Below are 22,602 nucleotides of genomic sequence, written 5' to 3' on the forward strand. Positions count from 1 at the left end.
ACTTGTGCTTTTCCAGGGAAGTTAGAGGGCATACAGCTAGGAGCAGACTCCAGAAGATGACTGTGAAGTACTGGTTTTGAAGTGAAATTGCCTATGTCCCTGACAACTATTCCTTATACAGCTATACTGTTAATACTTAGCAAGTCTTTTCTTTTTCTTTTCTCTCCATAGAATTACTAGGGTTGGAAGGGATCTCAAGGATCATCTAGTTCCACCCCCCTGCCATGGGCAGGGACACCTCACACTAGATCAGGTTGCTCAGAGCCACATCCAGCCTTTTTATTCTGTTACAGAGATTTTCTTGTTTCTCTGTGAGGTTAACTTTTTAAGCAATGCTTTGTGGTGTGAAGTCCATTGTTCTCCACAAATGTCCTAGTTTAGAGCGGGACAGATTGCTCTATTCCTCCAAAAGGGGCAAAAGAATAACACTCACACAAATGGACTTGTTAGTAATGGAAAGTTTAAATGGAAAAGCAATTCATGTACTACAAAAACTACAAAGCATAGTGGTGAGCATAGCAAAGCGTATCAAGTTCAAAGAAATCCCCAGTCTAATCTTAACACACAAGTTCCTTTACACTAGACCAAAAACCCAACATTCCCCTTCTCTCCACCTGGGGTTCAGCAAAAACCCCAGGGCTCTTTCTTCCCTCCCTCATTGCTAGTCTGGTTTCAGGCTGACCAAGCCTGAGCTGTCCCCACTTTTTATCCTGGCATTAGGCCTAAACAGGCTGAGATTGTACAGGGTGGAAAAAAAGTTACTCAGGACAAAGAGGCCTGGGATACTCCCTCATTGTTACCAGATAAGAGAGTGTCTCTCTCCCATGGGAGAAGCAAGGGAATAAAGAGACAATAACTTTGCAGCCAGATTTATAAGGGTGCAGGATTTATGGGTGGAAATACACTGTTTCCTCTGTCCACCCACTGGGCTGGGTACTCTAGGCACTGGAAGTCCCAACTCACTGGCTTCTTTCTTGGAGGCACCCAGCCTAAACAGCCCCAACAAGCTAGGTAAACTGTCACTTGCTTCAGCAGCCATGTTTTCATATACTGTATATAAAGCTTGCTTCAGCTTTTGTGTTTAATTAAGGTTGAGTTGCTCTGTTTCACTCATCTGTATTCCCTATCAGTCTTTCTGAGGCTTTGCATAGAAGGGATTTCCCATTTCAGTCCGTTCCGTCGGATGAAGTGTTTATCCACAGCTTCTGTTGTTGCATTTGAATTTGCTTGGCAGTGAAATTACTGCTTTCTCGGGGCACCTCTTTTTGTATTAGGTGCCACTACCCTGAGAGCATTAAATTTTCAGTCTTCTAGCTTCAAGCAACAGTTTCCTGCAGATCCAAACTGGCAGACATTGGTAGCCTAAGTGCAAGTGTTTATTAGAGCAGAGCAAAGCTTGAGGGTGACTGTGCCAAAACTTGGCTCACTAAACCAGCAGGAAGATCAAAGAAGGCTACTTTTAAAGATAAGAACAAGCTTTGGCACAGGATAGATGAAAGTGAGAGAATGACAGTGGGCAGGCCATAGTGTAGGTGTCTTCTTCCTTTCCATAGATAATTTGAAGGCAAGGGCAGACTCATTGAGATAAATGAGATGCCATACCAGCAGAAGGAATAGCAAGCTGGAGTAACAGAGGGCAGCACTTGTCACTGCTGCAGTGTAATTGGCACTGGTCTGAAATATTAGGGTTAGAAAACAAGATCAACTCTCTGCTTTTCTGCAGTCTTAGGTTATTAATTCCTTGATTATTTTGGAATTTTGGTAAAGATTAGTCTATGAAAATGAGTGATTTATCTTCTAGCCTGATGAGGCTCTTACTTGGAATTAATACAGCCTTTGGTTTGTTTATCTAGGGGAGCTCTCTTCCAGAGTTTCACTAACACTAGTGGTACAGAAATTTGATTTAACTTGAATGTGATCACCTCATGTCTCCGTCTGCAGACGACTTAGTGTATTTGGATGGCTCTGATCCGGACTGAACTGTGCAAGGTTTGATAGGGTAATAGTTGTGGATAAACACTTCACGTTATAATGAAAAAAAATTGTGCTTCTTCCTGTTTGTATCCTCAAAGAACATAGTCCTGTAAGAGCAGAGACAGGAGATGCTTGTCTTTGTTACCATTGTTAATCATGGTTTCTGCAGAGTAGAACCTTACTAGTAGATTAAGTAGAGTTTGAGCCGTTTGAAATAATTTTAACAGATTTGGTCTGATTGGTCTAATCTGAATTATTCTAAGTAACAAATTAATTGTAATACAAAAGAACTTCATAGGGTCTTGAGGAATTTCATCTAGGCTGTATCTGTTGTGGCTGAGTGTCTTACCTCTGCTGTGAAATTTGCTCTGAGCAGAGTGGACTGGAGAGAGTAGGAACTGTATTCCTTGGGAAGCTGTTATTGAAACTATTCAAACTGTGACTTTAAGGATGACCAGAAGAGTCATGGCATCTCAAAGGTGTGAGACACTACCCCTTTGTGCTGTTACTAAATGTTTAAGTGTGAATTCCACAGTAACTGGCAGCCTCAAGCTGCAACTGGGTAGGTTTAGACGGGACAGTAGGAAAATTTTTTTCACGGAAAGAGTGGTCAGGCATTGGAATGTACTGCCCAGGGAGGTGGTTGAGTCACCAACACTGGATGTGTTTAAAGGTCGTTTGGATGTGGTGCTCGGGGCTATGGTTTAGGGGTGACTCTCGTATAATAGGGTTCTGGGTTGGACTTGGTGATCCTGAAGGTCTTTTCCAACCTGAACGTTTTTGTGATTCTGTGGACAAATTTGTGTTGAGGATGAACATTTGATTTCCAGGTCTCATAGAGGAGACTGGTACAATTAAATTGTACTTCTGTGAACTATTGCAAGGTTACTTAATGTGGTCTGCTATCCATGATACCAATGTGTCACATTGCTACCTATGAAAGAAGCCTGTGCTGAAGCTAATGCTAAATTACCTACTTGCATGATTTTGAAGCTGTATTTAATTTGTTGTTCCGCACTCTGTGGCTTGGAAACTTGACAATAAAGTCTCAGGATGGCTTCAGTGAAAGAGGCAAAGATTTTGTGTGATTAAGTGGACACTTTTGTTTCTATTTCAGGAAAGCCCCACAGCATTGGCAGCTCCGAACGGATTCAGCTCTCAGGAATGTACAATGTTCGAAAAGGGAAAATACATTTGCCAGTCAACAGATGGACAAGACGCCAAGCTATCCTTTGTGGAACATGCCTAATTGTCTCATCAGTAAAAGAAAGCCAGACTGGAAAAATGCATGTCCTCCCTTTAATTGGTGGAAAAGTAAGATATTTATGTATTTACTTTGTTAACCCCTGTCTCTTTAGGCAGAGAAGATTGCATTCACTGATGATGATTCTGACAACCCCTCGCCCCAAGCTTATTTCTGTAAATGTGATTATCAGGGTATATAAATGACTTTTGATCATGGTCAGAGTAGTATTTAACAATTTACAGTGTTTGGATGGAAATGCTAAAGAAAATAAGAGGCAATGCATTCAATTTCTTTTTATTGTGTGCAGTGTTAATTGCTTTATATGTGCAGTAGTAGACAGCCAAAGGATACATGCAGCTGTATTGTGTCTGATCTGTACTATGCTTTCTAATCCAGGTTATATCCGTTCTGGGTTACTCGCAGAATTAACCAATAAGGGCTGGGCCTATTTTTAAAATAGAGGGTTTGTTTCAATGCTTGTCACTGTATGAGTAGAGGTCTGTTGAAACAAACAGTTCTACTTGCAAGAAGTAGAAGCTAGACTTCTTTCTGACTGAACACATCTGAAACCCAGGAGGTCCAGGAACATTTTTTTTGTTTCTTCTCCCCCCCACCCCCGTTTTCACTGTTAGGGTGACTGAGCACTAGCAAAGGTTGCCCAGAGAGGTTGTGGAATCTCTCCCTGCTCAGTAGTTCTGGTCAAGCGGCTGTAGGTGGCCCTGAAGGAGGACTGTCTCTTCCCACCTCAATTGCCCTGTGATTCTCTGAAACTTTAGTGAAGACAGGATGATTAGAACATTACTAAATAGCTTCAGAGCACTATTGTTGGCTTGATTTGCCAAGGTAGTAGGAAAAGAATCATCAGGTTGAGGATGAATTTACGCCTGAAGTAATGCTCCTTTACCTTGCATACTGTTAAGTTTGACTTTTAAGAGTCGATGGGAGACAGACAGCTTCACAGTGTTACGTATGCAAATTAGAATTGATTCATTAATATTCTATACTAGCAGTGTGGAAAGTAGTGCTGTCTTCTAAGAGCTGTTTTTCCATCTGTCTCTCTGACTCTTTACATGATTCTTCAACTTACCTTTGGAGGTACTAAAGTAGAGACACTGTCCTCTTTTAGCAGTAGTGGGTGAACACTGGTGGTGAATTGTTTTCCTGGCTGTAGCACACTGGAGAGGACAAGATTCACATCCCCATTCTCTTTGAGATGAAAGAGAGAGGTGTTTTTTGTTTTACCTTTTTAATGTAAAAAGAAGAGATTGTCCACTCTTTTAATTGCTTATCACAGAATTTCTAAGTAGTTTTTGCACAGGAGTGCCTCGTGTAGTGTAAGACATGCAGGAAGCTGACACCAAATTTGAAAAGAAAATGAGAACCAAAGCTGAGAAAAATGTACTGAGGGCTTCTGCTGACAAAGCTTGGGAGGAGGATGCTTGGCACAGAGCTAAGTGTTTTTCAAATTATCAGTGAAAAAATATTCTTTGTCAACCCCATAGATTCTCTGCACTTCCTGGTTTGCAAAGGCTTTCCAGAATGCGGTGCTGAGACACCGAGACCATAAGTTGTGTGGGACTTCTCGTGTGTGGTAGCAGAATGATGTATGCTGGGTGTTTTTTTAATCAAGTTGAGAAATGCCAAAGAATTTAATTGGACTGCAAGAGAGGCATTTTGTTAATCTTTTAATAACCAGGAGTGTAAACTTCTTTAGATTGTATAAAGACAGCTGTAAATATGTTTCACTGGGAAACATTTATGGTGCTCAGTCTTTTTAATTCTGTAGTTCTTTTGTCCTGTTCTTGTTCCTTGCTTCTGTAGATTTCATGAATATTTGACAGCTAAGATCCAACTCGAGAGGGTTAGGCAGATTGTATGTAGTGAGTTCCTCTTGTACACACTGACTACCCTGGGGACTTTTTGATCACTAACAATTTTCTCTGTTACAGGTGGAAGAAGTGAAAAAGCACCAGCACTGTTTAGCATTTAGCTCTTCTGGACCTCAGAGCCAGACCTACTACATTTGTTTTGATAACTTCACTGAATATTTGCGATGGCTTCGACAAGCATCAAAGGTGAGAACAGTGTCAATTCTTGCCTGAATGGGGTGTTTGTGGTGCTTCCCCCTCTCCCTGTAGTGATATAGTAGTCCCTCTTCTGGTTTCACTGTCATGAACTGCTGTCATGGTTTTAGAGCAGACAGAAGCTCTTTTACCCCTTCCCAAATGAGTAAAAGAAAAAGGCTCCACACAGGATTGGAAAGAATTGGAAATTTAAATGGCAGTACTATTCACAACTACATACAACAGTACAAAAACATACAACGCACACAAATCCATACTCGGCCTCAGCCCAGTTCTCCATCCTGGGCTTACCAAAACCTCACTAGGCCGACGTCATCCAAAATCTTCACCGCTAACCAGGCCAAAACCCCAGACCTGCTGCCATACCTCCCTACCCAGGCCCAAATGACACAGAAAAAATTAGCCAGGCCACTCAAGGCCAAAAGCCTCCCCCAAAACATCAAACGAGATAGCAGTCTGCACTGGGAGCAGGAGAGAGGGGAAAAGGGCAGAGTAGCCTGTGCTGCCCGTTTATATAAGGGAGAGAGAGGCATGACGGGATGAAATAACAAAAGATTACACTTTCTGGTGTCTATCCTGGACTGTCTAGTCCCTCTGGAGGACTGTACTCTAGGCTTAAGACATCCAGTCTTAAACCCACAGTACCACAGTATAACTAAGGTTGGAAGAGACCTCGAGGATCAGACCCCATGACTAGACCATGGCACCAAGTGCCATGTCCAATCTCCTCTTGAATGCCTCCAGGGACGGTGACTCCACCACCTTCCTGGGCAGCACATTCCAATGACGAACGACTCGCTCAGTGAAGACCTTCCTCCTCACCTCGAGTCTAAACCTCCCCTGGCACAGCTTGAGACTGTGTCCCCTTGTTCTGGTGCTGGTTGCCTGGGAGAAGAGGCCAACCCCCTCCCGGCTACAACCACCTTTCAGGTAGTTGTAGAGGGCAATGAGGTCTCCCCTGAGCCTTCTCTTCTCCAGGCTAAACAATCCCAGCTCCCTTAGCCTCTCCTCATAGGGCTTGTGCTCAAGGCCTCTCCCCAGCCTTGTTGCCCTTCTCTGGACATGTTCAAGTGTTTCGATGTCCTTCTTAAACTGAGGGGCCCAGAACTGGACACAGCACTCAAGGTGCGGCCTAACCAGAGCAGAGTACAGGGGCACTATGACCTCCCTGCTCCTGCTGGCCACACTATTCCTAATGCAGGCCAGGATGCTATTGGCCCTTCTGGCCACCTGGGCACACTGCTGGCTCATATTCAGGTGGCTGTCGATCAGCACCCCCAGGTCCCTCTCTGTTTGGGAGCTCTCCAGCCACTCCGACCCCAGCCTATAGCTCTGCATGGGATTGCCGTAGCCAAAGTGCAGCACTTGGCACTTGGACTCATTAAATCACATCCCACTGGATTCTGCAACTGCTGTTGCTGCTGTTAGTGTTGCACAAAAAAACCTCAGTTTGAGAGCTTTTGCAAACAGGCAATAGGAAGATGAGATTCTCTGCATTTATACTGAGACTTCTTTCTCCTGTGGTTACGTAAGCAAAGTGCTGTGCTGGACGCTTTCCCTTTTCTCATCCTGCTCCAGCTGGATGGATTGAGTGAGATCATTAGAATGAGAAAGGATGACAAACATAACTGTAAAAATTTCAATGTAAAAAGCCCTTTTGTTTCAGTGTTAGTAAAAGCTAAAATAGTGTGGGATTTTTAAAATGAGTTTCTTACACAAATCCTAAAAGATAAAATGGCTAGAACTAAGGAATTGTTTTCTCACTTGGAAATGTTGCCAAATCTCTCTACCTCTATTGCTATTTTATAGATTTATTTTTAAATAAGCAATCATTCTACATCAGTAAAAAAAAATAAATAAAAATCACTAAAGCTTTTATAAACCAAATTTTACACTGTGCTTAGAATGCAGTTTATTAGAGGAATTTAGGTCCTGCATTAGTTCATTTGACTCTTCAGTTCCACTTGGTGGTGTTGAAAAGCTTCATTTTCACTTACATGTTTTATTTCTTAATCCCTGCTGCTCCTTAAAAAAAATTCTCTCTAAAGTAGTTTACATATCTTGAACCCTTGAATCAGAGGGCTGGAGCACCTCTCCTATGAGGACAGACTGAAGGAGTTGGGGCTGCTCAGTCTGGAGAAGAGAAGGCTCCGAGGTGACCTAATTGTGGCCTTCCAGTATCTGAAGGGGGCCTACAGGAAGGCTAGGGAAGGACTTCTCAGGATCTCAGGTAGTGATAGGACTAGGAGGAATGGAATGAAGCTGGAGGTGGGGAGATTCAGGCTGGATGTGAGGAGGAAGTTCTTCACCATGAGAGTGGTGAAACCCTGGAATGTGTTGTCCAGAGAGGTGGCTGGGGCCCCATCTCTGGAGGTGTTTAAGAGCAGGCTGGATGAGGCTCTGGCCAGCCTGATCTAGTGTGGGGTGTCCCTGCCCATGGCAGGGGGGTTGGAACTAGATGATCCTTGTGGTCCCTTCCAACCCTGACTGATACTATGATAACCCTTTTATTTTTAATGTGCAAGTTTTCTTTACTGTGCTGTCAGCACCCTCTTTCTCACTCTGCCTTCGGTTTCTTAATTAGGCCTTGACTGTCCATTAGAATGACACTTGGAAAGGCTGTCTGGTCATGTTCATTACTGTTTTGAAGCAATTTGGTTTTATGTAGTACTGCATAAAGATGTTTATGACATACTAGATATGTTCTGCTTTTCTGAGATTGCAGTAACATATTAGCTAGCCTGTTGACAGTGGTACAGTCTGGGTTGTGGGGAGACTTTATTGCTCTCTACAACTACCTGTACTAAGCACTGGTTAGGCCACACCTTGAGTCCTGTGTCCAGTTCTGGGCCCCTCAGTTTAGGAAAGATGTTGACTTGCTGGAACGTGTCCAGAGAAGGGCAACAAAGCTGGGGAGGGGTTTGGAGCACAAGCCCTATGAGGAGAGGCTGAGGGAGCTGGGGTTGCTTAGCCTGGAGAAGAGGAGGCTTAGAGGAGGCCTTATTGCTGTCTACAACTACCTAAAGGGAGGTTGTAGCCAGGTGGGGGTTGGTCTCTTCTCCCAGGCAACCACCAACAGAACAAGAGGACACAGTCTCAAGCTGCACCACGGGAGGTTTAGGTTGGATGTTAGGAAGAAATTCTTCCCAGAAAGAGAGATTGGCCATTGGAATGGGCTGCCCAGGCAGGTGGTGGAGTCACTATTACTGGAAGTGTTTAGGAAGAGACTTGATGGGGTACTTGGTGCCATGGTTTATTTGATTGGATAGTGTTGGATGATAGGTTGGACTCGATGATCTTGAAGGTCTCTTCCAACCTGGTTTGGTCTATTCTATTCTTTGAAGAAGCTCAGTTTTTATGTCAAATTTTCTTTCAGCAGTAGCTCTTGCACCTCCCAACACATGCATCATTTAACATGTCCTTAATTTTTTTTTCTTTCTGGTAAGTTTTAAAATTCTGTTTTAGAATGCTGTTCTGGCATGTCTGTTTAGCCTTAAGGTAACAATCCCCAAGGCATGTTTTATGAGACAGTAAGGCATGGTCTGTCAGATTTTTGAGCTCTTGCCGCTTTGTGGCACCCTCTGGGAGAGTAGTGCTCTTCCATCCCCAGAGGATTTGACATCAGCTAAATGAAAGACAAATCTAATGAGTGGGAAAACCAGTGGAAAACAATGAACTTGAGAAGTAAAGCTACGTGGCCAGAAGCCCCTCTGAATTACTGGCAGCATTAGCTTGCTCTGTGTCATGCTGTGCTTCTCTTTCTGTGTTTCACCAAAATTCCTAACAGCATCAGGATGATAGCCAGCATGGGAATGTGTCCCCATGCTCTCATGGTAACCTTCCATTTTTCTTATGTAAAATGAATGCATAATTTCATGTATCTTCAGACTGACAGAACCAAAGAAACTCAATATGCTATTTTTCCTGTTGGCAAAGCATGCTTCAAGGTAAAAATGCTGCTTTGTTTTCCTCAGCTCCCCACTTGCCAAAAACTGTTCTGGATTAATGAATTTTCAAACAGTAGTTTGCCACTTCAAGTTGCCTTTTTAATGTTTGGGTTTTCTATCCTTAGACTAAAAAACACACAAGCATGATTGTATGCAAGGCAGTTGTGTGGGAAGTGCTGTGCAGTGACGATTCTGAAGAACAGACACAGAGAAACTAGTAGTGCAGCAGAAGAAACTCAAAGTTTGTCTAGTTGATGCTGTTTATGGCCAAGTGCTCAAATGCAAGGTGCTTCATCCATGCTCTAGATTTACACACCTCTGCTCTGCCTCAGGTGTTTGGAAGCTACTCAATTTCAAAGAAGTTGAAATACTGCTAATCAAGAAAATGCCGTGTAAAGCACTGTATCGCAGGATCACAGGGTGTTAGGGGTTGGAAGGGACCTCTAGAGATCATTGATGCCAGAGCAGCAGCATATAACCATACAATCTAGTGTGGGTCACACAGGGAACACATCCAGATGGGTCTTGAAAGTCTCCAGAGAAGAGATTCCACAACTTTGTGGGGAGCCTGTTTCAGTGCTTTGTAACCCTTACAGTAAAGAAGTTCCTCCTCATGCTGAGGTGGTGGAACCTCCTGTGCTGTAGTGTATATCCATTGTCCCTTGTCCTGTCACAGGGTGCACCTGAGAAGATGCTGTCCTCTCCCTCTTGACACCCAGCCCTCAGATATTTATAAACATTTATGAAATCCCCTCTCAGTCTTCTCTTCTCCAGACTGAAAAGCCCCAGGGCTCTCAGCCTTTTCTCATAAGGCAGTGCTCCAGTCCTTTATTCATCCTCATAGCCTTCTGTTGGACTCTCTCAAGTAGATTCTTGTCCCTCCTGAACTGGGGAGACCAAAACTGGATGCAATATTCCAGGTGAGGTCTCCCTAGGGCAGAGTAGAGAACTTCCCTTGGTCTGCTGGACACACTCGCCTAGGCCTATGTGGTCTAGGCCACATGCTTACAGATTCTTCTTTGCTGGTGGTGTTGTATATGGTAGTTGCACTTCTGTGAATTATTACAAATAATAGTAAGACTGTATTTTAGATATAGATGTTACTGAGTGGCATGTGCTTTGAAACCAAATTTGTGTTGACTTACATTCAGTGGGAGTTTTTATGCAGCCCTTCAGGCTTCTGGTGCATGCTGCTGAAAACAGGCTTCAGATGCAAGTGTAATGAAAGCTTTAATAATGAATTTCAATGCAGAAGGGGATCCCTGGTAAAGTATTTCATTAAAATTCCTTCATTTGGTTGTAAACTACATATAACAAAAAAAATCACGTTTGTCTTCTCTATACTTCAAAAGAGCTGAAAGATGAAGTTATTTTAATTTTTGAATAACAAGCTTAATCTTGAAAGGAGACTTTGCAAAGAATGCTTGCTCTGCAGTCTTTCTCCCCACAGAATCCTGGCAATGTTGAGTTTTCAGTGGTGTTCCAGAATGAGACAAACCCTAACGCCTCATGCCTGCTATGCTAGAGAAGATTTGAATTCATGGTTGCAGAGACTTGAGCTCAATGTAATGAAAACTGAGCATTGCTCCTGTATAATCTCATTAATGCTAACAGTGAAATCTATCTTAGCCAAGACAGCTCTCGTGCTCTGCCCCAGTAAATTTTTGGAAGGGATTTGTGCATAGGTGCTAGGATTGGTTCTCCTGTGTGTGTCTGTCCTGAAGTGAACTGAACTTCTGTTTTCTGGATGGACTGAAATTACTGCACAGATACTGACCTGAATATTGAACTTGGTGACATATTTACTCCAAATAGGTCACTTTTAGATATGCTAATTTAGCCTCAAACAGAACATTTTTAAAAGATGGAAATGTGGCTTGTTTGTTAGTATTGGTAGTTCTATACTACAGTGCATTTATTTCCTTCTACTTTACCAATACCCAAGTCCTAATTAAGGAAGCTCAAAAGGAAAGTAACAACAACAAATGTGGTCCTTTGTGATCTAATATGTTCATTCTGTTGCCAAATGGTGAAAAATAAGCTTATGCAACTGGGAGGGAAAGGGGAGGGGGGTAAAAAAGAGATATCTTCATGGCTTTAAAGAATCCTGTCTGCGTAAAGCTGTTTTGAGGGTTCTGGAATCCACAGAGTTACTTACAGAGCAATTCTGGTCTGCCACTGTTTACTTCTTGAAAGTCAAATGCAGGAGGACAGGCAAAGAATATGCAGTTAACAGTGAAGGCAGAGAATGGCTTAGGCTGGAAGGGACCTTAAAAATCATCTACTCCAACTCCCTGTCATGGGCAGGGAAAGCTCAAATGCAGAGCCACCTACTTACAAATGGACATGATGAGGGCTTCCCTCGTTTGACACTTCCAAAACCCTTGATGCAGCAGAAGAGAGTGAGTGTTTATGTATAAGGTGTTACTGAGTAATGCAACTTGTTGTCTTGAGGGTTAATTTGGGTGTGGTGGTGAGCTTCTGTTGTTTGACTCTCCTAACATCTAAACTTCAACATTTTTCAACATGTGAAATGACATAGATGGGGTTTGACTTGGGGTGAAAAGGGTGATCAGTCCTCCATGTTCTAAGGCATACAGTCAAAAATGGGACTCCAGTATCTGGTGCAAATTCAGTGTTGGAGAGCTTAAGGAGAGATGTGTTACAGAATTTTATCTTCTTGGAAACAGCATGTATCACTGGGCATGCTGGAACAAGTTACCTGATTAGGCAGAACTCCCTTCCTGGTTGTAGAAGAGCAGAAAGTGTGTCAGCATCTTCAAGTGACACTTATTTCCTGCTATAGCGCTTGGTTCAAATGGGTAGGTATAGGAAGAGAGATGAGAGATAAAGGCTCTAAATAATGCATGACTGCCTCATATAACCTGTCTGTGCATGGCTTCCCTATACACATTATATAGGTAAGTACAGATGTCGTATAAATGTACATGTACACAGCTGTGTGAATTGTACAGCTCTGGCTGTAGTGACAGAGTGTTTAGTGGGGAATAAGCTGTTGTGTGGGGTTTAAGTGCCAGGGTGGATGTGGACCTGTACACAAAAGATTGCCCTCCTTTTTAAGGCACAAGAAATAACCAAAAGCGATCTTGGATTTAAAACCTGTCAAACTTAGAAGAGTTTCGTGCTGCATATCTTTGTATTTTCAATTCCCTCTTCCAGTCACCTTTATCTTCAAAGTCTGCAATGGAAATACCTATGATGTTCCAGATAGCCCTAGCCTGCTGTGAAAAAGGAAAGATTAAATTATGATGTCAATGTACATTATCTTTAAAACCCACTAAAAATAGCAAGAATAGGGAATTCAGGGGAGAAGGGTGTGCTGCCATGTTGCTCCTCTTTCACATCAGTGCAGAGTGCTGTCTTCATGCATTTGTTTGTACCACGGAACCAGTAGAAAATAACAGACTTTAGTTTTGTTGATCTAAGTGGGTAATGCAGGAGCCTCTACAGCAGTAGTCTCTGTCTTCCCTCAACTTTTGTGGAGAACTACCTGTAGCAGTGCAAAATTCATGTTAGGTTTTTTCCCCCCCTGAAGTTACCCAATTATGATCAGCTGTCTCAGTCTTCTGGCTATTTTTTCAGTACAAGTTTGACAATTGTGTTTGGAGATTATGTTGTGAAGTGAGTCTGAGCTGTATGAAGAGGACAAAGCTGATCTGTGACTCTAGTAATATGATTATTATTTAAGCTGAGGACAAAGGTCCGAGCTCTGACTTCACACCAGACTGTACTTATATAAATAAATTTTATATAATTAAAAAGTAGTTCCTGCACTTGATTACAGGGCTGCAAATGTGTTATCAAAGTAGGAGCCCAAGATGATCAGCTTGTGCAAGTGTTTTACAGGAATGATGCTGAGGAAGTGTGGTGAGGAACAACTGGGTATCTCTGCTAGAGATGTACCTGTTTTTCAGCTGTGCTTCATCCACCTTTGAGCTAGTGAAAGATTATAAAGTATGCAACTACCTTTTCCTTCAGCACAGAAGATTCTGCTCATCAAAGTGATGAGTAGTAAGCCTTATCCACTTGTGCTTATAGCTTCATCTTTATTTTAGATACAGTCAGATACTAAAATCTCTGGTATCAGGCATGGTCAACCAGGAGAAAGATTCAAGTGTAGATTCCAGTTTCAGTGTGGAACACAAACTTTGCAGAGCTTTAAAATATTAAATATGGCCTTCAACCATAAAGAAAGCTCGAAGCCACTGATCTCCTGGTTAAATTAGCCCTACATGGTTTTTGTTTTGACTTGCTCATTAGCTGATTGACCTGTTTCATACATGTTTCTTTCTAGATAATGCAGTGAGCTGTAATGTCTTTACACAGTTCATCATTGCAGGGATTTTTATTGCTAAGCCTCATTTGTCTCTGGCGGCTTTAAGGACAGGCTTTTCCAATGCTTACCAGCCAGAACCAGCAAAGAATACCTTTTTCCAAAGCCACAGAGCAGTGGCAAGTGGAGGGGAAACTCAGGCAGGAATGAAGTAGAAGCTATTGGGGATATTACTTGTTACACTGCTGTGAATTTACTTAAAAGTCAGTGGATGCAATATCTCCTGTCCAGGTGTCTGTTTAGCCTCCTAAGCAATGGATATCCTTCTTGTGGAGGAAAATTACAGAGAACTAGAACTTTAGTTTCCTTGAGATCTGAAATTCTAGGTGAATGTTTTTGCTTTTATTGTTACTATTGGTTAATAGCTTTGGTAGTTCTACAGAAAATTGTGACACACACAGTATAAGTGCTGCAGTTAGGAGTTTCTGGTATTCTCCTCTAACTTAATCTACGTGCTTGAGTGTATCATCATGATGCTGAGCTACCATGTGTGTGTTGGGGACAGATTGGAAGTCAGGGATGCTGAGAGGGTGACCATGCAGTAATTTGTTTGCTGCTTATGCCAGTACTGCTTAGAGGCTTGAACATGAATCCCTAAACAAGTGTGACCTCAAAATGAGTTTAATGTAATCCTTATTGGTGGCATCTCTTCAGAATAGCCTTTAACCAAATTTGAGGCTGTGCAAGAATCTTCCTTTGAGGATGACAGCTATCTAGGTTTCTTCACATTTGGTAGACTAGGAGATGCTGTTAAGCTGTTTGCAACTGTCAATTTGACACCTAGTGAAGAAAGTGGAACCCTGAAATACTTTCTCTTTTTTTAATATTTTTTTTTTTCAAGCAAATCCTTACAGGAAATTATGATGACTCTAAGCTAGTACAAGGAAACATTTCCCCCCCCTCCCTCCCCCCAATACTATAAATTAGCAATACTGAGAGAATTCTTTCTCTAAAAATAGATGCCTAAAAATAACCCCCCAGCTTCCTTTTGGCAGTGCTCACAAGTATTTGAACATAAACCTCTGGTTTCCATGCGGAACTTGGCTTCCTTCTTTTCTGTGTGAGATCTTCAGTATTTGGGATCTTTGCTCGGCAGTCATATCCGGGCGTTCTTGCTGTGGGTGGCTTCTTGTCATCTCAAGTCGGAAAGCAGAAGATTTGGCAAAGCCCAGTCTGAAGCCAGTTTTGTTTCTCTTGCGGTGGGTAACACTTGAAATGGTTCTTCCTCCTCCTCTTCTTTTCCCTTCAAAGCCTGTTATTTCGTGCCTTTTGTTTTTCAGAAGTTAGTTGATGTTTTGGAAATAAACCTCTGAGTGTGTTTCAGTGGAGTTTCTCTTAATGATTCAGGAGAGAAGCTTGGGGTTTTTGGCTCCTTTGGTTAGTATCACAGTATCACTAGGGTTGGAAGAGACCTCAAAGATCATCAAGTCCAACCTGTCACCACAGACCACATGACTAGACCATGGCACCAAGTGCCACATCCAATCCCCTCCTCCAGGGGTAGCAACTCCACCACCTCCCTGGGCAGCACATTCCAATGACTAATGACTCTCTCGGTGAAGAACTTTCTCCTCACCTCAAGCCTAAACCTCTCCTGGCACAGCTTGAAACTGTGTCCCCTTGTTCTGGTGCTGGTTGCCTGGGAGAAGAGGCCAACCCCTTCCTGGCTACAACCACCTTTCAGGTAGTTGTAGAGGGCAATGAGGTCTCCCCTGAACCTCCTCTTCTCCAGGCTAAACAATCCCAGCTCCCTCAGCCTCTCCTCATAGGGCTTGTGTTCAAGGCCTCTCCCCAGCCTTGTTGCCCTTCTCTGGACACATTCAAGTGTTTCGATGTCCTTCTTAAACTGAGGGGCCCAGAACTGGACACAGTACTCAAGGTGAGGCCTAACCAGCGCTGAGTACAGGGGCACAATGACTTCCCTGCTCCTCCTGGCCACACTATTCCTAATGTAGGCCAGGATGCCATTGGCCCTCTTGGCCACCTGGGCACACTGCTGGCTCATGTTTAGTCAGCTGTCAATCAGCACCCCCAGGTCCCTCTCTCTTTGGGAGCTCTAGCTTTCCTTGTCAAAATAGTTCAGCTGGTTCTGAAGTGATGTAATTGGTGACTTCAAGCTTTTCTCATAATTTCTATGCTAGAGAAACTATAGCTACTTAAATATATATATATATATATATATATATATATATATATTTATGTATTCCTTGCTGAAAATTAGAGAAATCTGGTCCTTGTTGTGGACTTGCTACCATCAGTTAACAATGCTTCAGTATTGAAATACTGAAGTATTTCAACCAAGAGTGAGAATGGAAAACCAGGTCTTGCCCACACATCTGGAATATCTTTCAAGTAATGTCTTTTGAAGCCTCTAAATCAGGTTATGATGTTATTGAAGCTGAATTTGTGCAGCTCCTGAATAAATGTAGAAAAAACATCACCATAGCTTACAGTGGCAACTCTGTGAGTTGTCACTGATCTTACCTTTTAAGAAGGATTCGGTCCTGGAGGCTCCCAAAATGTTTTCATCCTTAGGGTGTTGGGGGGTGGGAGTGATTGGAGGAATGTGACTTTGCTCTTAATAAAGCTCAGGGGAACTAAGTGTCTCTGGTGAGCATATCCCATGAGGCTGGAGGGGGTTGCAGGGGCTGACATATTGCACGGTACTTCAGTACATATAAGGTGAGGACTGAGTTGGTCTTGAAACCTAATGGTTGTAACACTGAGAGTCAAGTCTAGCAGGGAGGAAAAAAAGGAGAGGAATTATTAGCGGAAACTAATTTTAGGGACATCTGATTTTCTTAAGCTTCTTTAGTCAGTGGAGAAGAAGGAAGGTCTCCTGGGAGAAGGGGGAATGAGTGCTAGAGACCAGTTTTAGGCCTTGGGCAAATAGAGCTATGTTTGTGATTGTTTGCATTAAAACCCCTTGGGTCAGAAGGCCTTTCTGAGCTCCTGTGAAATAATGGTATGAAAAGAGTTCATCTTACTCTGCTGTACTATGATGCAGCTGTGTAAGAGAACCTAGGTCAGAAACTTAGGACCTAGCATAACCTCTTAGTTGAAAGAAATAACCAAAACCTGACAACCCTCCCCACATGGGCCTGGGGAGACTCAGACAAGTGAACATCTATTGAAAGTCTTACTGGCAAAAATCTGAGTCTGAATGCTGAAAGTCTTTACTAGAGGGCTGCTCATTGCAAAGTCTGCTTGCTGGTCGTACAGAAGCTTGTCTTGGTAAAAAAATATGAAGTCTAATACAGCCTGTAGGAAGAAAACGAGATATTCCTCAACTTTGGTGAGACCATTACCTGTTTTGCAACGTTTACAAATTAATTCTTTTCAGTCAGGTTGTTTTAAGGATGTTGGTATTTCTTGCTCCACCAAATGGAGATTAACATGTCTGAATTATAGTGGTTTAATGCTACGCCTAATTACTGTTCCATAACTCCAAGTTACATCTTAAGCCTTATCCGTGAAGGGATCTTAGCTGTGTGGTAGTCATGCTATGATATTCACACTGATAACTGTTGATATTGCTCCCTGTGTAATATTGATACTAGTAGCTGATTTTGAAAAGAGCGCTTTTCCATCTCAAGGAACAAAAATACTTACTCCAGAAAGGACTTCAGATAGTACCAAACCTTTCCAAATGACAGGTGATGAGTTTGAGGCTTTTGACAGGTTCTCACTTTGATGCTAATCCTGGGACACTGGCTTTTGCATCTGATATTTCCTCTGGAGTCCTGTCATAAGTGCAATTTCCGCTTCATTACCTTCACCGTCTCCCCTCCCTCCACACATTTGCTACTACTGTTTTCAGTTAAGTTGTTACAGCTTTGTGAAAGGGCTAAAAATAGAAGTGAGCTGTTTCTGCGTGCCATATAAATCTTTGTTCAGAGCTAAGGAGGAGAGAGCAGGGACAAGTTAAATAATCTTCATGCCCTCAAGTCCCACTGGTGTGAAGTATTTGAACCAGAGGCTTTATGCTGCACTGCCTGCAGAGGAGAATGGAGTGAGAAGTGGGTGCTCTGTGAAAGCTGCCATACCTGTGTGCTCTCCTGCCCTTTGTCATGGTAGGCAGTTACGACTCCTAGCTGTTGGGTTTGTGAATCTGAGTGACATGCTTTCAAGCCTCTGCTGAGTTTTATTTTTCCTTCTCAAGATTCTTAGTTCACATGTTTCTAATTTAACATTTGAAAGAAAGCAAAAAGGAGAGGCCAGAAAAGCCATTTACCTTTCACCTTTTGGCCTGCATCCATTTTAGAAGAGGGCATTTCAAAATGAAAATGGATAGCTCTAAAGACAAAGAAAACCTTTTTTATTTCTTCCCCCACCCCTTTCATTAAGGTTTTTGATGTTAACTTGTTCACCAGCCTGAACGTTTCCTCAGCTCTTGGCTGTGGCTGAGAGCACTGATGTGTTTCCTGGCTGTGGAGTGGAGCTCAGCAGAGGGAGGCCTCTCGGCTGAACAGGAGGCTTTGATGTTCACATAGAAAGGAGGATTAGGATTTGAAGCAGGGTTGGCTCCGAGGTGAGGAGAACTTACTTGCTCTAAGCGGTTGGTTTAAATGTTTCAAGCTTATGCATCGCTGTTTAGTTAAGCCTTATGCAGGCATTGGTGGGATGTGATGGTTATCAAATTGTTTGAAAACAAATCCTAAAGGAGAAAAATTACACTGCCTTTGAATTAGCATGTCTCCAGCAGGTGTAATTTAGCATTGTCAGCTCGGTTCAAACATTTGGAATTTGGCTGCCCGTACAGTGTGGGCTTTTCAGTTATTTTAATTGTCTTATCTGACTAGAGCTATAGGGAATGTGATGAGGGTAAACAGGAAAAAGACATAATTACATTGGTTTAAAGTCATACCCCAGGTCACACCAAAAGATGTTCTAGTGTAAACAAGGCTTGTATTTGTCCGTACAGCTGGGTTTGGCTATGTCCATTGCTGACACCCATTGTCAGCAACAGATAATTTTTGTAGTGTAGCCAAGGTTTTAAAACAAAGGCAGTAATCAGTCTTGTTGCATAGCTTGGTGACAGAGGTAGCATTATACTCATGGACAAAGCAAAGTGGTTTTTTAGCCCTGCATGGCAAAAGAGGCAAGACATTGATTGATACAAGCATTTTTCCTGTGGTTTTTGTTGCCAGCTGCTTAAGATTCACAGTGAATCCACAGCAGACTTTCTCCAGCCTTGAAGTACTATCTCCTTTTTAAAAATAATGCTGAAAAAATTAAAATTGAAACACTTGGGCAAAACTTCCTTTATTTAAGGTACTGTTGGCTTTTTGTTTAGATTTGCAAGTACAGTTGCAGCAGAAGTAACACGTTTATAAGTGAGTTTTCATGTTTGGGAGACACCTAGTTCTCTGCCACATGTGCAGCTCGTAGATGAGGAGTAGCAGAAGACATACTGCCTGACAGAGGGAAGGAGCTCTCTGGCACCATTGTTTGTGGAGGTATTCACAGAATAAATCTGCATTTTTGTTGCTGCTGGTGGAAAATTGAAAAGCATGGTGACAACTTTTTGGTGTTTGCAGTGAGTAGAACCAGGGCTCTATGTAGGGCATGTGCTGTAGTTGTGAAGCACTTCTTTGAAACTCTACTTCAGCGTGCTTCATGGAGACAAAAAAAAAAGAACTTGGAACATTGTAGGCCATCACCTCCAGTGATGGTGACTCCACCACCTCCCTGGGCAGCCCATTCCAATGGCCTATCTCTCTTTTCTCTGAAGAACTTCTTCCTAACATCCATCCTAAACCTCCCCTGGCACAGCCTGAGACTGTGTCCTCTTGTTCTGGTGCTGGTTGCCCGGGAGAAGAGACCAGCCCCCACCTGGCTACAACGTCCCCTCAGGTAGTTGTAGACAGCAATAAGGTCTGTCCTGAGCCTCCTCTTCTCCAGGCTAAGCAACCCCAGCTCCCTCAGCCTCTCCTCATAGGGCTTGTGCTCCAAACCCCTCCCCAGCTTTGTTGCCCTTCTCTGGACATGCTCCAGCAAGTCAACATCTTTCCTAAACTGAGAGGCCCAGAAGTGGACACAGGACTCAAGGTGTGGCCTAACCAGTGCTGCATACAGGGGCAGAATGACCTCCCTGCTTCTGCTGGCCACACTGTTCCTGATAGGAACATTGTCCCAACCATTTCCCTAAGGTTATTTTGCTGGAAGTGGAGCAGGAGTTCCATGAGAGAACAATAGTTACCCCACATCTAGTGTGGGGTGTCCCTGCCCATGGCAGGGGAGTTAGAACTAGATGATCTTTGTGGTCTCTTCCAACCCTAACTGTTACTATGATACTATGATATATGGAGTTTAGGATGTGAGGAGAAGATGTTCCAGAGTGCTTGGTCTGGGCAATGGCTTCTTCTGCTTTGGGTATTGTGAACTGTGCTACTCGTGTTTTAATTTTTGTAGAGGTGTGTAAAGCATATAAAACAGTTCTACTTTTAACTTTGCTAGGAAAAAAACACCCAACAAGCCATAATAAGGGTAAGTTTCACATGCATCTGGAAAGCCTTTCCCTCTAGCATTGCTGCCATAGTGACTCTCCTCGCTACTTGTTGGAGCATGGGTTTGTTGAACCTAGCCCAGATAACTTATTGAGGTATTTATTTACAGTGTTGTTTTTCCTCCAGTGGAAAATTTACTTTCTACAGATAATGTCTCTTCTTCTGAATGTATTCTAGTCAGCATTTTCTCACCCTTTTTCAGCTTATCTCTGTAGTGATTCCCCACAGTGAGTCAAGGAAACCAAGTGCTTTATTAAGAGCTGCATCATCCTTTAGAAAACTGCTTTGCTTTTAGGAAAACAATAACAGACACACACATGCACAGCTTTACTGCATTTAAGTCAATTGAAGATGATTGCAGGATTGAAAGATCCCTCTGTTGTTTGATTTAGGGACAATATAATTTCAGAATTTCAATACTCAACTTCAAAACAGTAGATACAAGTTTCTAGGGAACCAAAGAAAGTATTGTTTAGATATTGCTCTCCTTTGTCACTCTGTTTTTTTTTCCATCTTGTTTCTCTATTCTCTAGGAATTTGTTACAGAACAACATTGTGTAATGATGAGAGAAAAGTCTTTATATCCCTGCCTGTGTGAAAATGATTTCTTTATAATGAGTATTCCTCATAACAATGCAGAAGTTAATTCTTAGAGTACTGTGTTTTTTCCAACAAAAAAGACTTCAATAAAACTATAGTTTGTTCTGGAACTATCACTTGTTAGTAATATGCTCTTTATCATGAGGATTGAGGCCCCATCCCTGCACCAGATCCAGCGATGGGGAAGAGACAGAAGTGGGCTTCAGGTAGGCAAAGATTACAGTGCTGACAAACAGGGAGACCACAGCCAGGTGAGGAAGGCAGGTGGCAAAGGCTTCGTGGTGTCCCTGCTGAGAGGGGATCCTCAGCACTGCCCTGAAGATGTGCACATAGGACACCACAATGAACACAAAACAGACAAAGAATAAACAGACACTGGCCACAATAAACCAAAGCTCTCTGAGGTAGGATGTGGAGCAGGAGAACTTGAGGATCTGGGGGATTTCACAGAAGAACTGGTCCAGAGCATTGCCCTGGCAGAAGGGCAGGGAAAATGTATTGGCTGTGTGCAGCAGAGCATAAGAAAGCCACAAGCCCAGGCAGCTGCTGCCATGTGGAGACAAACTCTGCTGCCCAGGAGGGTCTCATAGTGCAGGGGTCTGCAGATGGCAACGTAGCGATCGTAGGACGTGGTGAGGAGAAAATACTCTGCTGACATTAGGAATACTGAAAAGAAAACCTGGAGAACACATCCTGCATAGGAGATGTCCCTGGTGTCCCTCAGGGAATTGTCCATGGATTTTGGCACAGTGGTGGAGATGGCACCCAGGTCAAGGAGGGTGAGGTTGAGGAGGAAGAAGTACATGGGGGTGTGGAGGTGGTGGCTATGGTGGTGGTGATGAGGCCATAAGATATTCAAGGGCAGGCTTGACAAGGCTCTGAGCAACCTATTCCTACTTGGTTTTGCTTAATATTTAAGGGAAGCTAATTTCAAGCACATATCTGTCACTTTTAGGTTTGTGCATATCCAGAATATGTATGAATGAAATACAGGAGAAAATAACACTAATGGCTTTCAGCTCTGGTGCCTGCAATACAGGAAGGATGTGGAGTTGAAGTGAGTGTAGAGGAGGGGGCTTGGAACACCTCTGCTACAAAGACAGGCTGAGGGAGCTGGGCTGCTTCTTCTTGGAGAAGAGAAGGATCTGGGGAAACCTTATAGTGTCTTTCCAGTACCTGAAGGGAGCCTACAAGAAGGCTGGAGAGGGACTGTCTACAAAGGCCTGTACTGATAAGCTCAAGGGCAATGGTTTGAAATTAGGGAAGAGTAGATTTAGGTTGGAGGTTAGGAGGAAGCTCTTTATTGTGTGGGTAGTGGAACACTGCAACAGGTTGCCCAGAGAGGTAGCTGAGACCCTATTCCTGGAGATACTCAAGGTGAGAGTTGACAGGGCTCTGGGCAGCCTGATTCAGTGGAGGGTGTCCCTGCTAACTATAGAGGAGTTGAACTAGATGCTCTTTGGAGGTCCCTTCCAACCCAACCCCACTCTTTGATTCTGTCACCTTTTAAAATAGAGTTTTAACTTTCACAGTTGCCTCCCTGGTAGAGGCATCACTCAGTAGATACCAATTGTGTGAAAATCATAATTAAATGATTTGTATAACAAAGTGACCCCTTTTTAAAAAGGCAAACCCAAAAAAAACCTACAACAAGCAAACAGAAACCAAACCCACATCCCCCTCTCCACCACCAAAACAAACAAACAAAAAACCCAAGAAAACAAACAAAACGAGAACATACTGCTTGTAAAAGCATCTTTACTTTTAACTGGATGGGGTGGTTTTGGTTTTGTTTTGGTGTGGTGGGGTTTTTTGGGGTGGTGTTTTTTTTTAACAGAGCTTGATGATTTTAAGAAAGGATTTGCTAAGGATTTTTGGAGCCAAATAA

At 42.9% G+C, this 22,602-nt stretch overlaps 1 protein-coding gene across 1 annotated transcript in view; it reads left to right on the forward strand.

The window, feature by feature from the left end:
• The window catches only part of PHLPP1 (PH domain and leucine rich repeat protein phosphatase 1), a 146,465-nt gene that overhangs the window by 71,181 nt on the left and 52,682 nt on the right, over positions 1–22,602 (forward strand). The window contains exons 2-3 of the mRNA XM_068161014.1: positions 3,092–3,288; positions 5,170–5,295. Of these exons, the coding sequence (XP_068017115.1) occupies positions 3,092–3,288; positions 5,170–5,295 (323 nt within the window). The remainder of the gene's footprint in view (positions 1–3,091; positions 3,289–5,169; positions 5,296–22,602) is intronic.

Source organism: Melanerpes formicivorus, unplaced genomic scaffold (assembly GCF_026170545.1).
Source record: "Melanerpes formicivorus ecotype bairdi unplaced genomic scaffold, bMelFor1.0.p_v2 SCAF_55, whole genome shotgun sequence".
Lineage (NCBI taxonomy): Eukaryota > Metazoa > Chordata > Aves > Piciformes > Picidae > Melanerpes > Melanerpes formicivorus.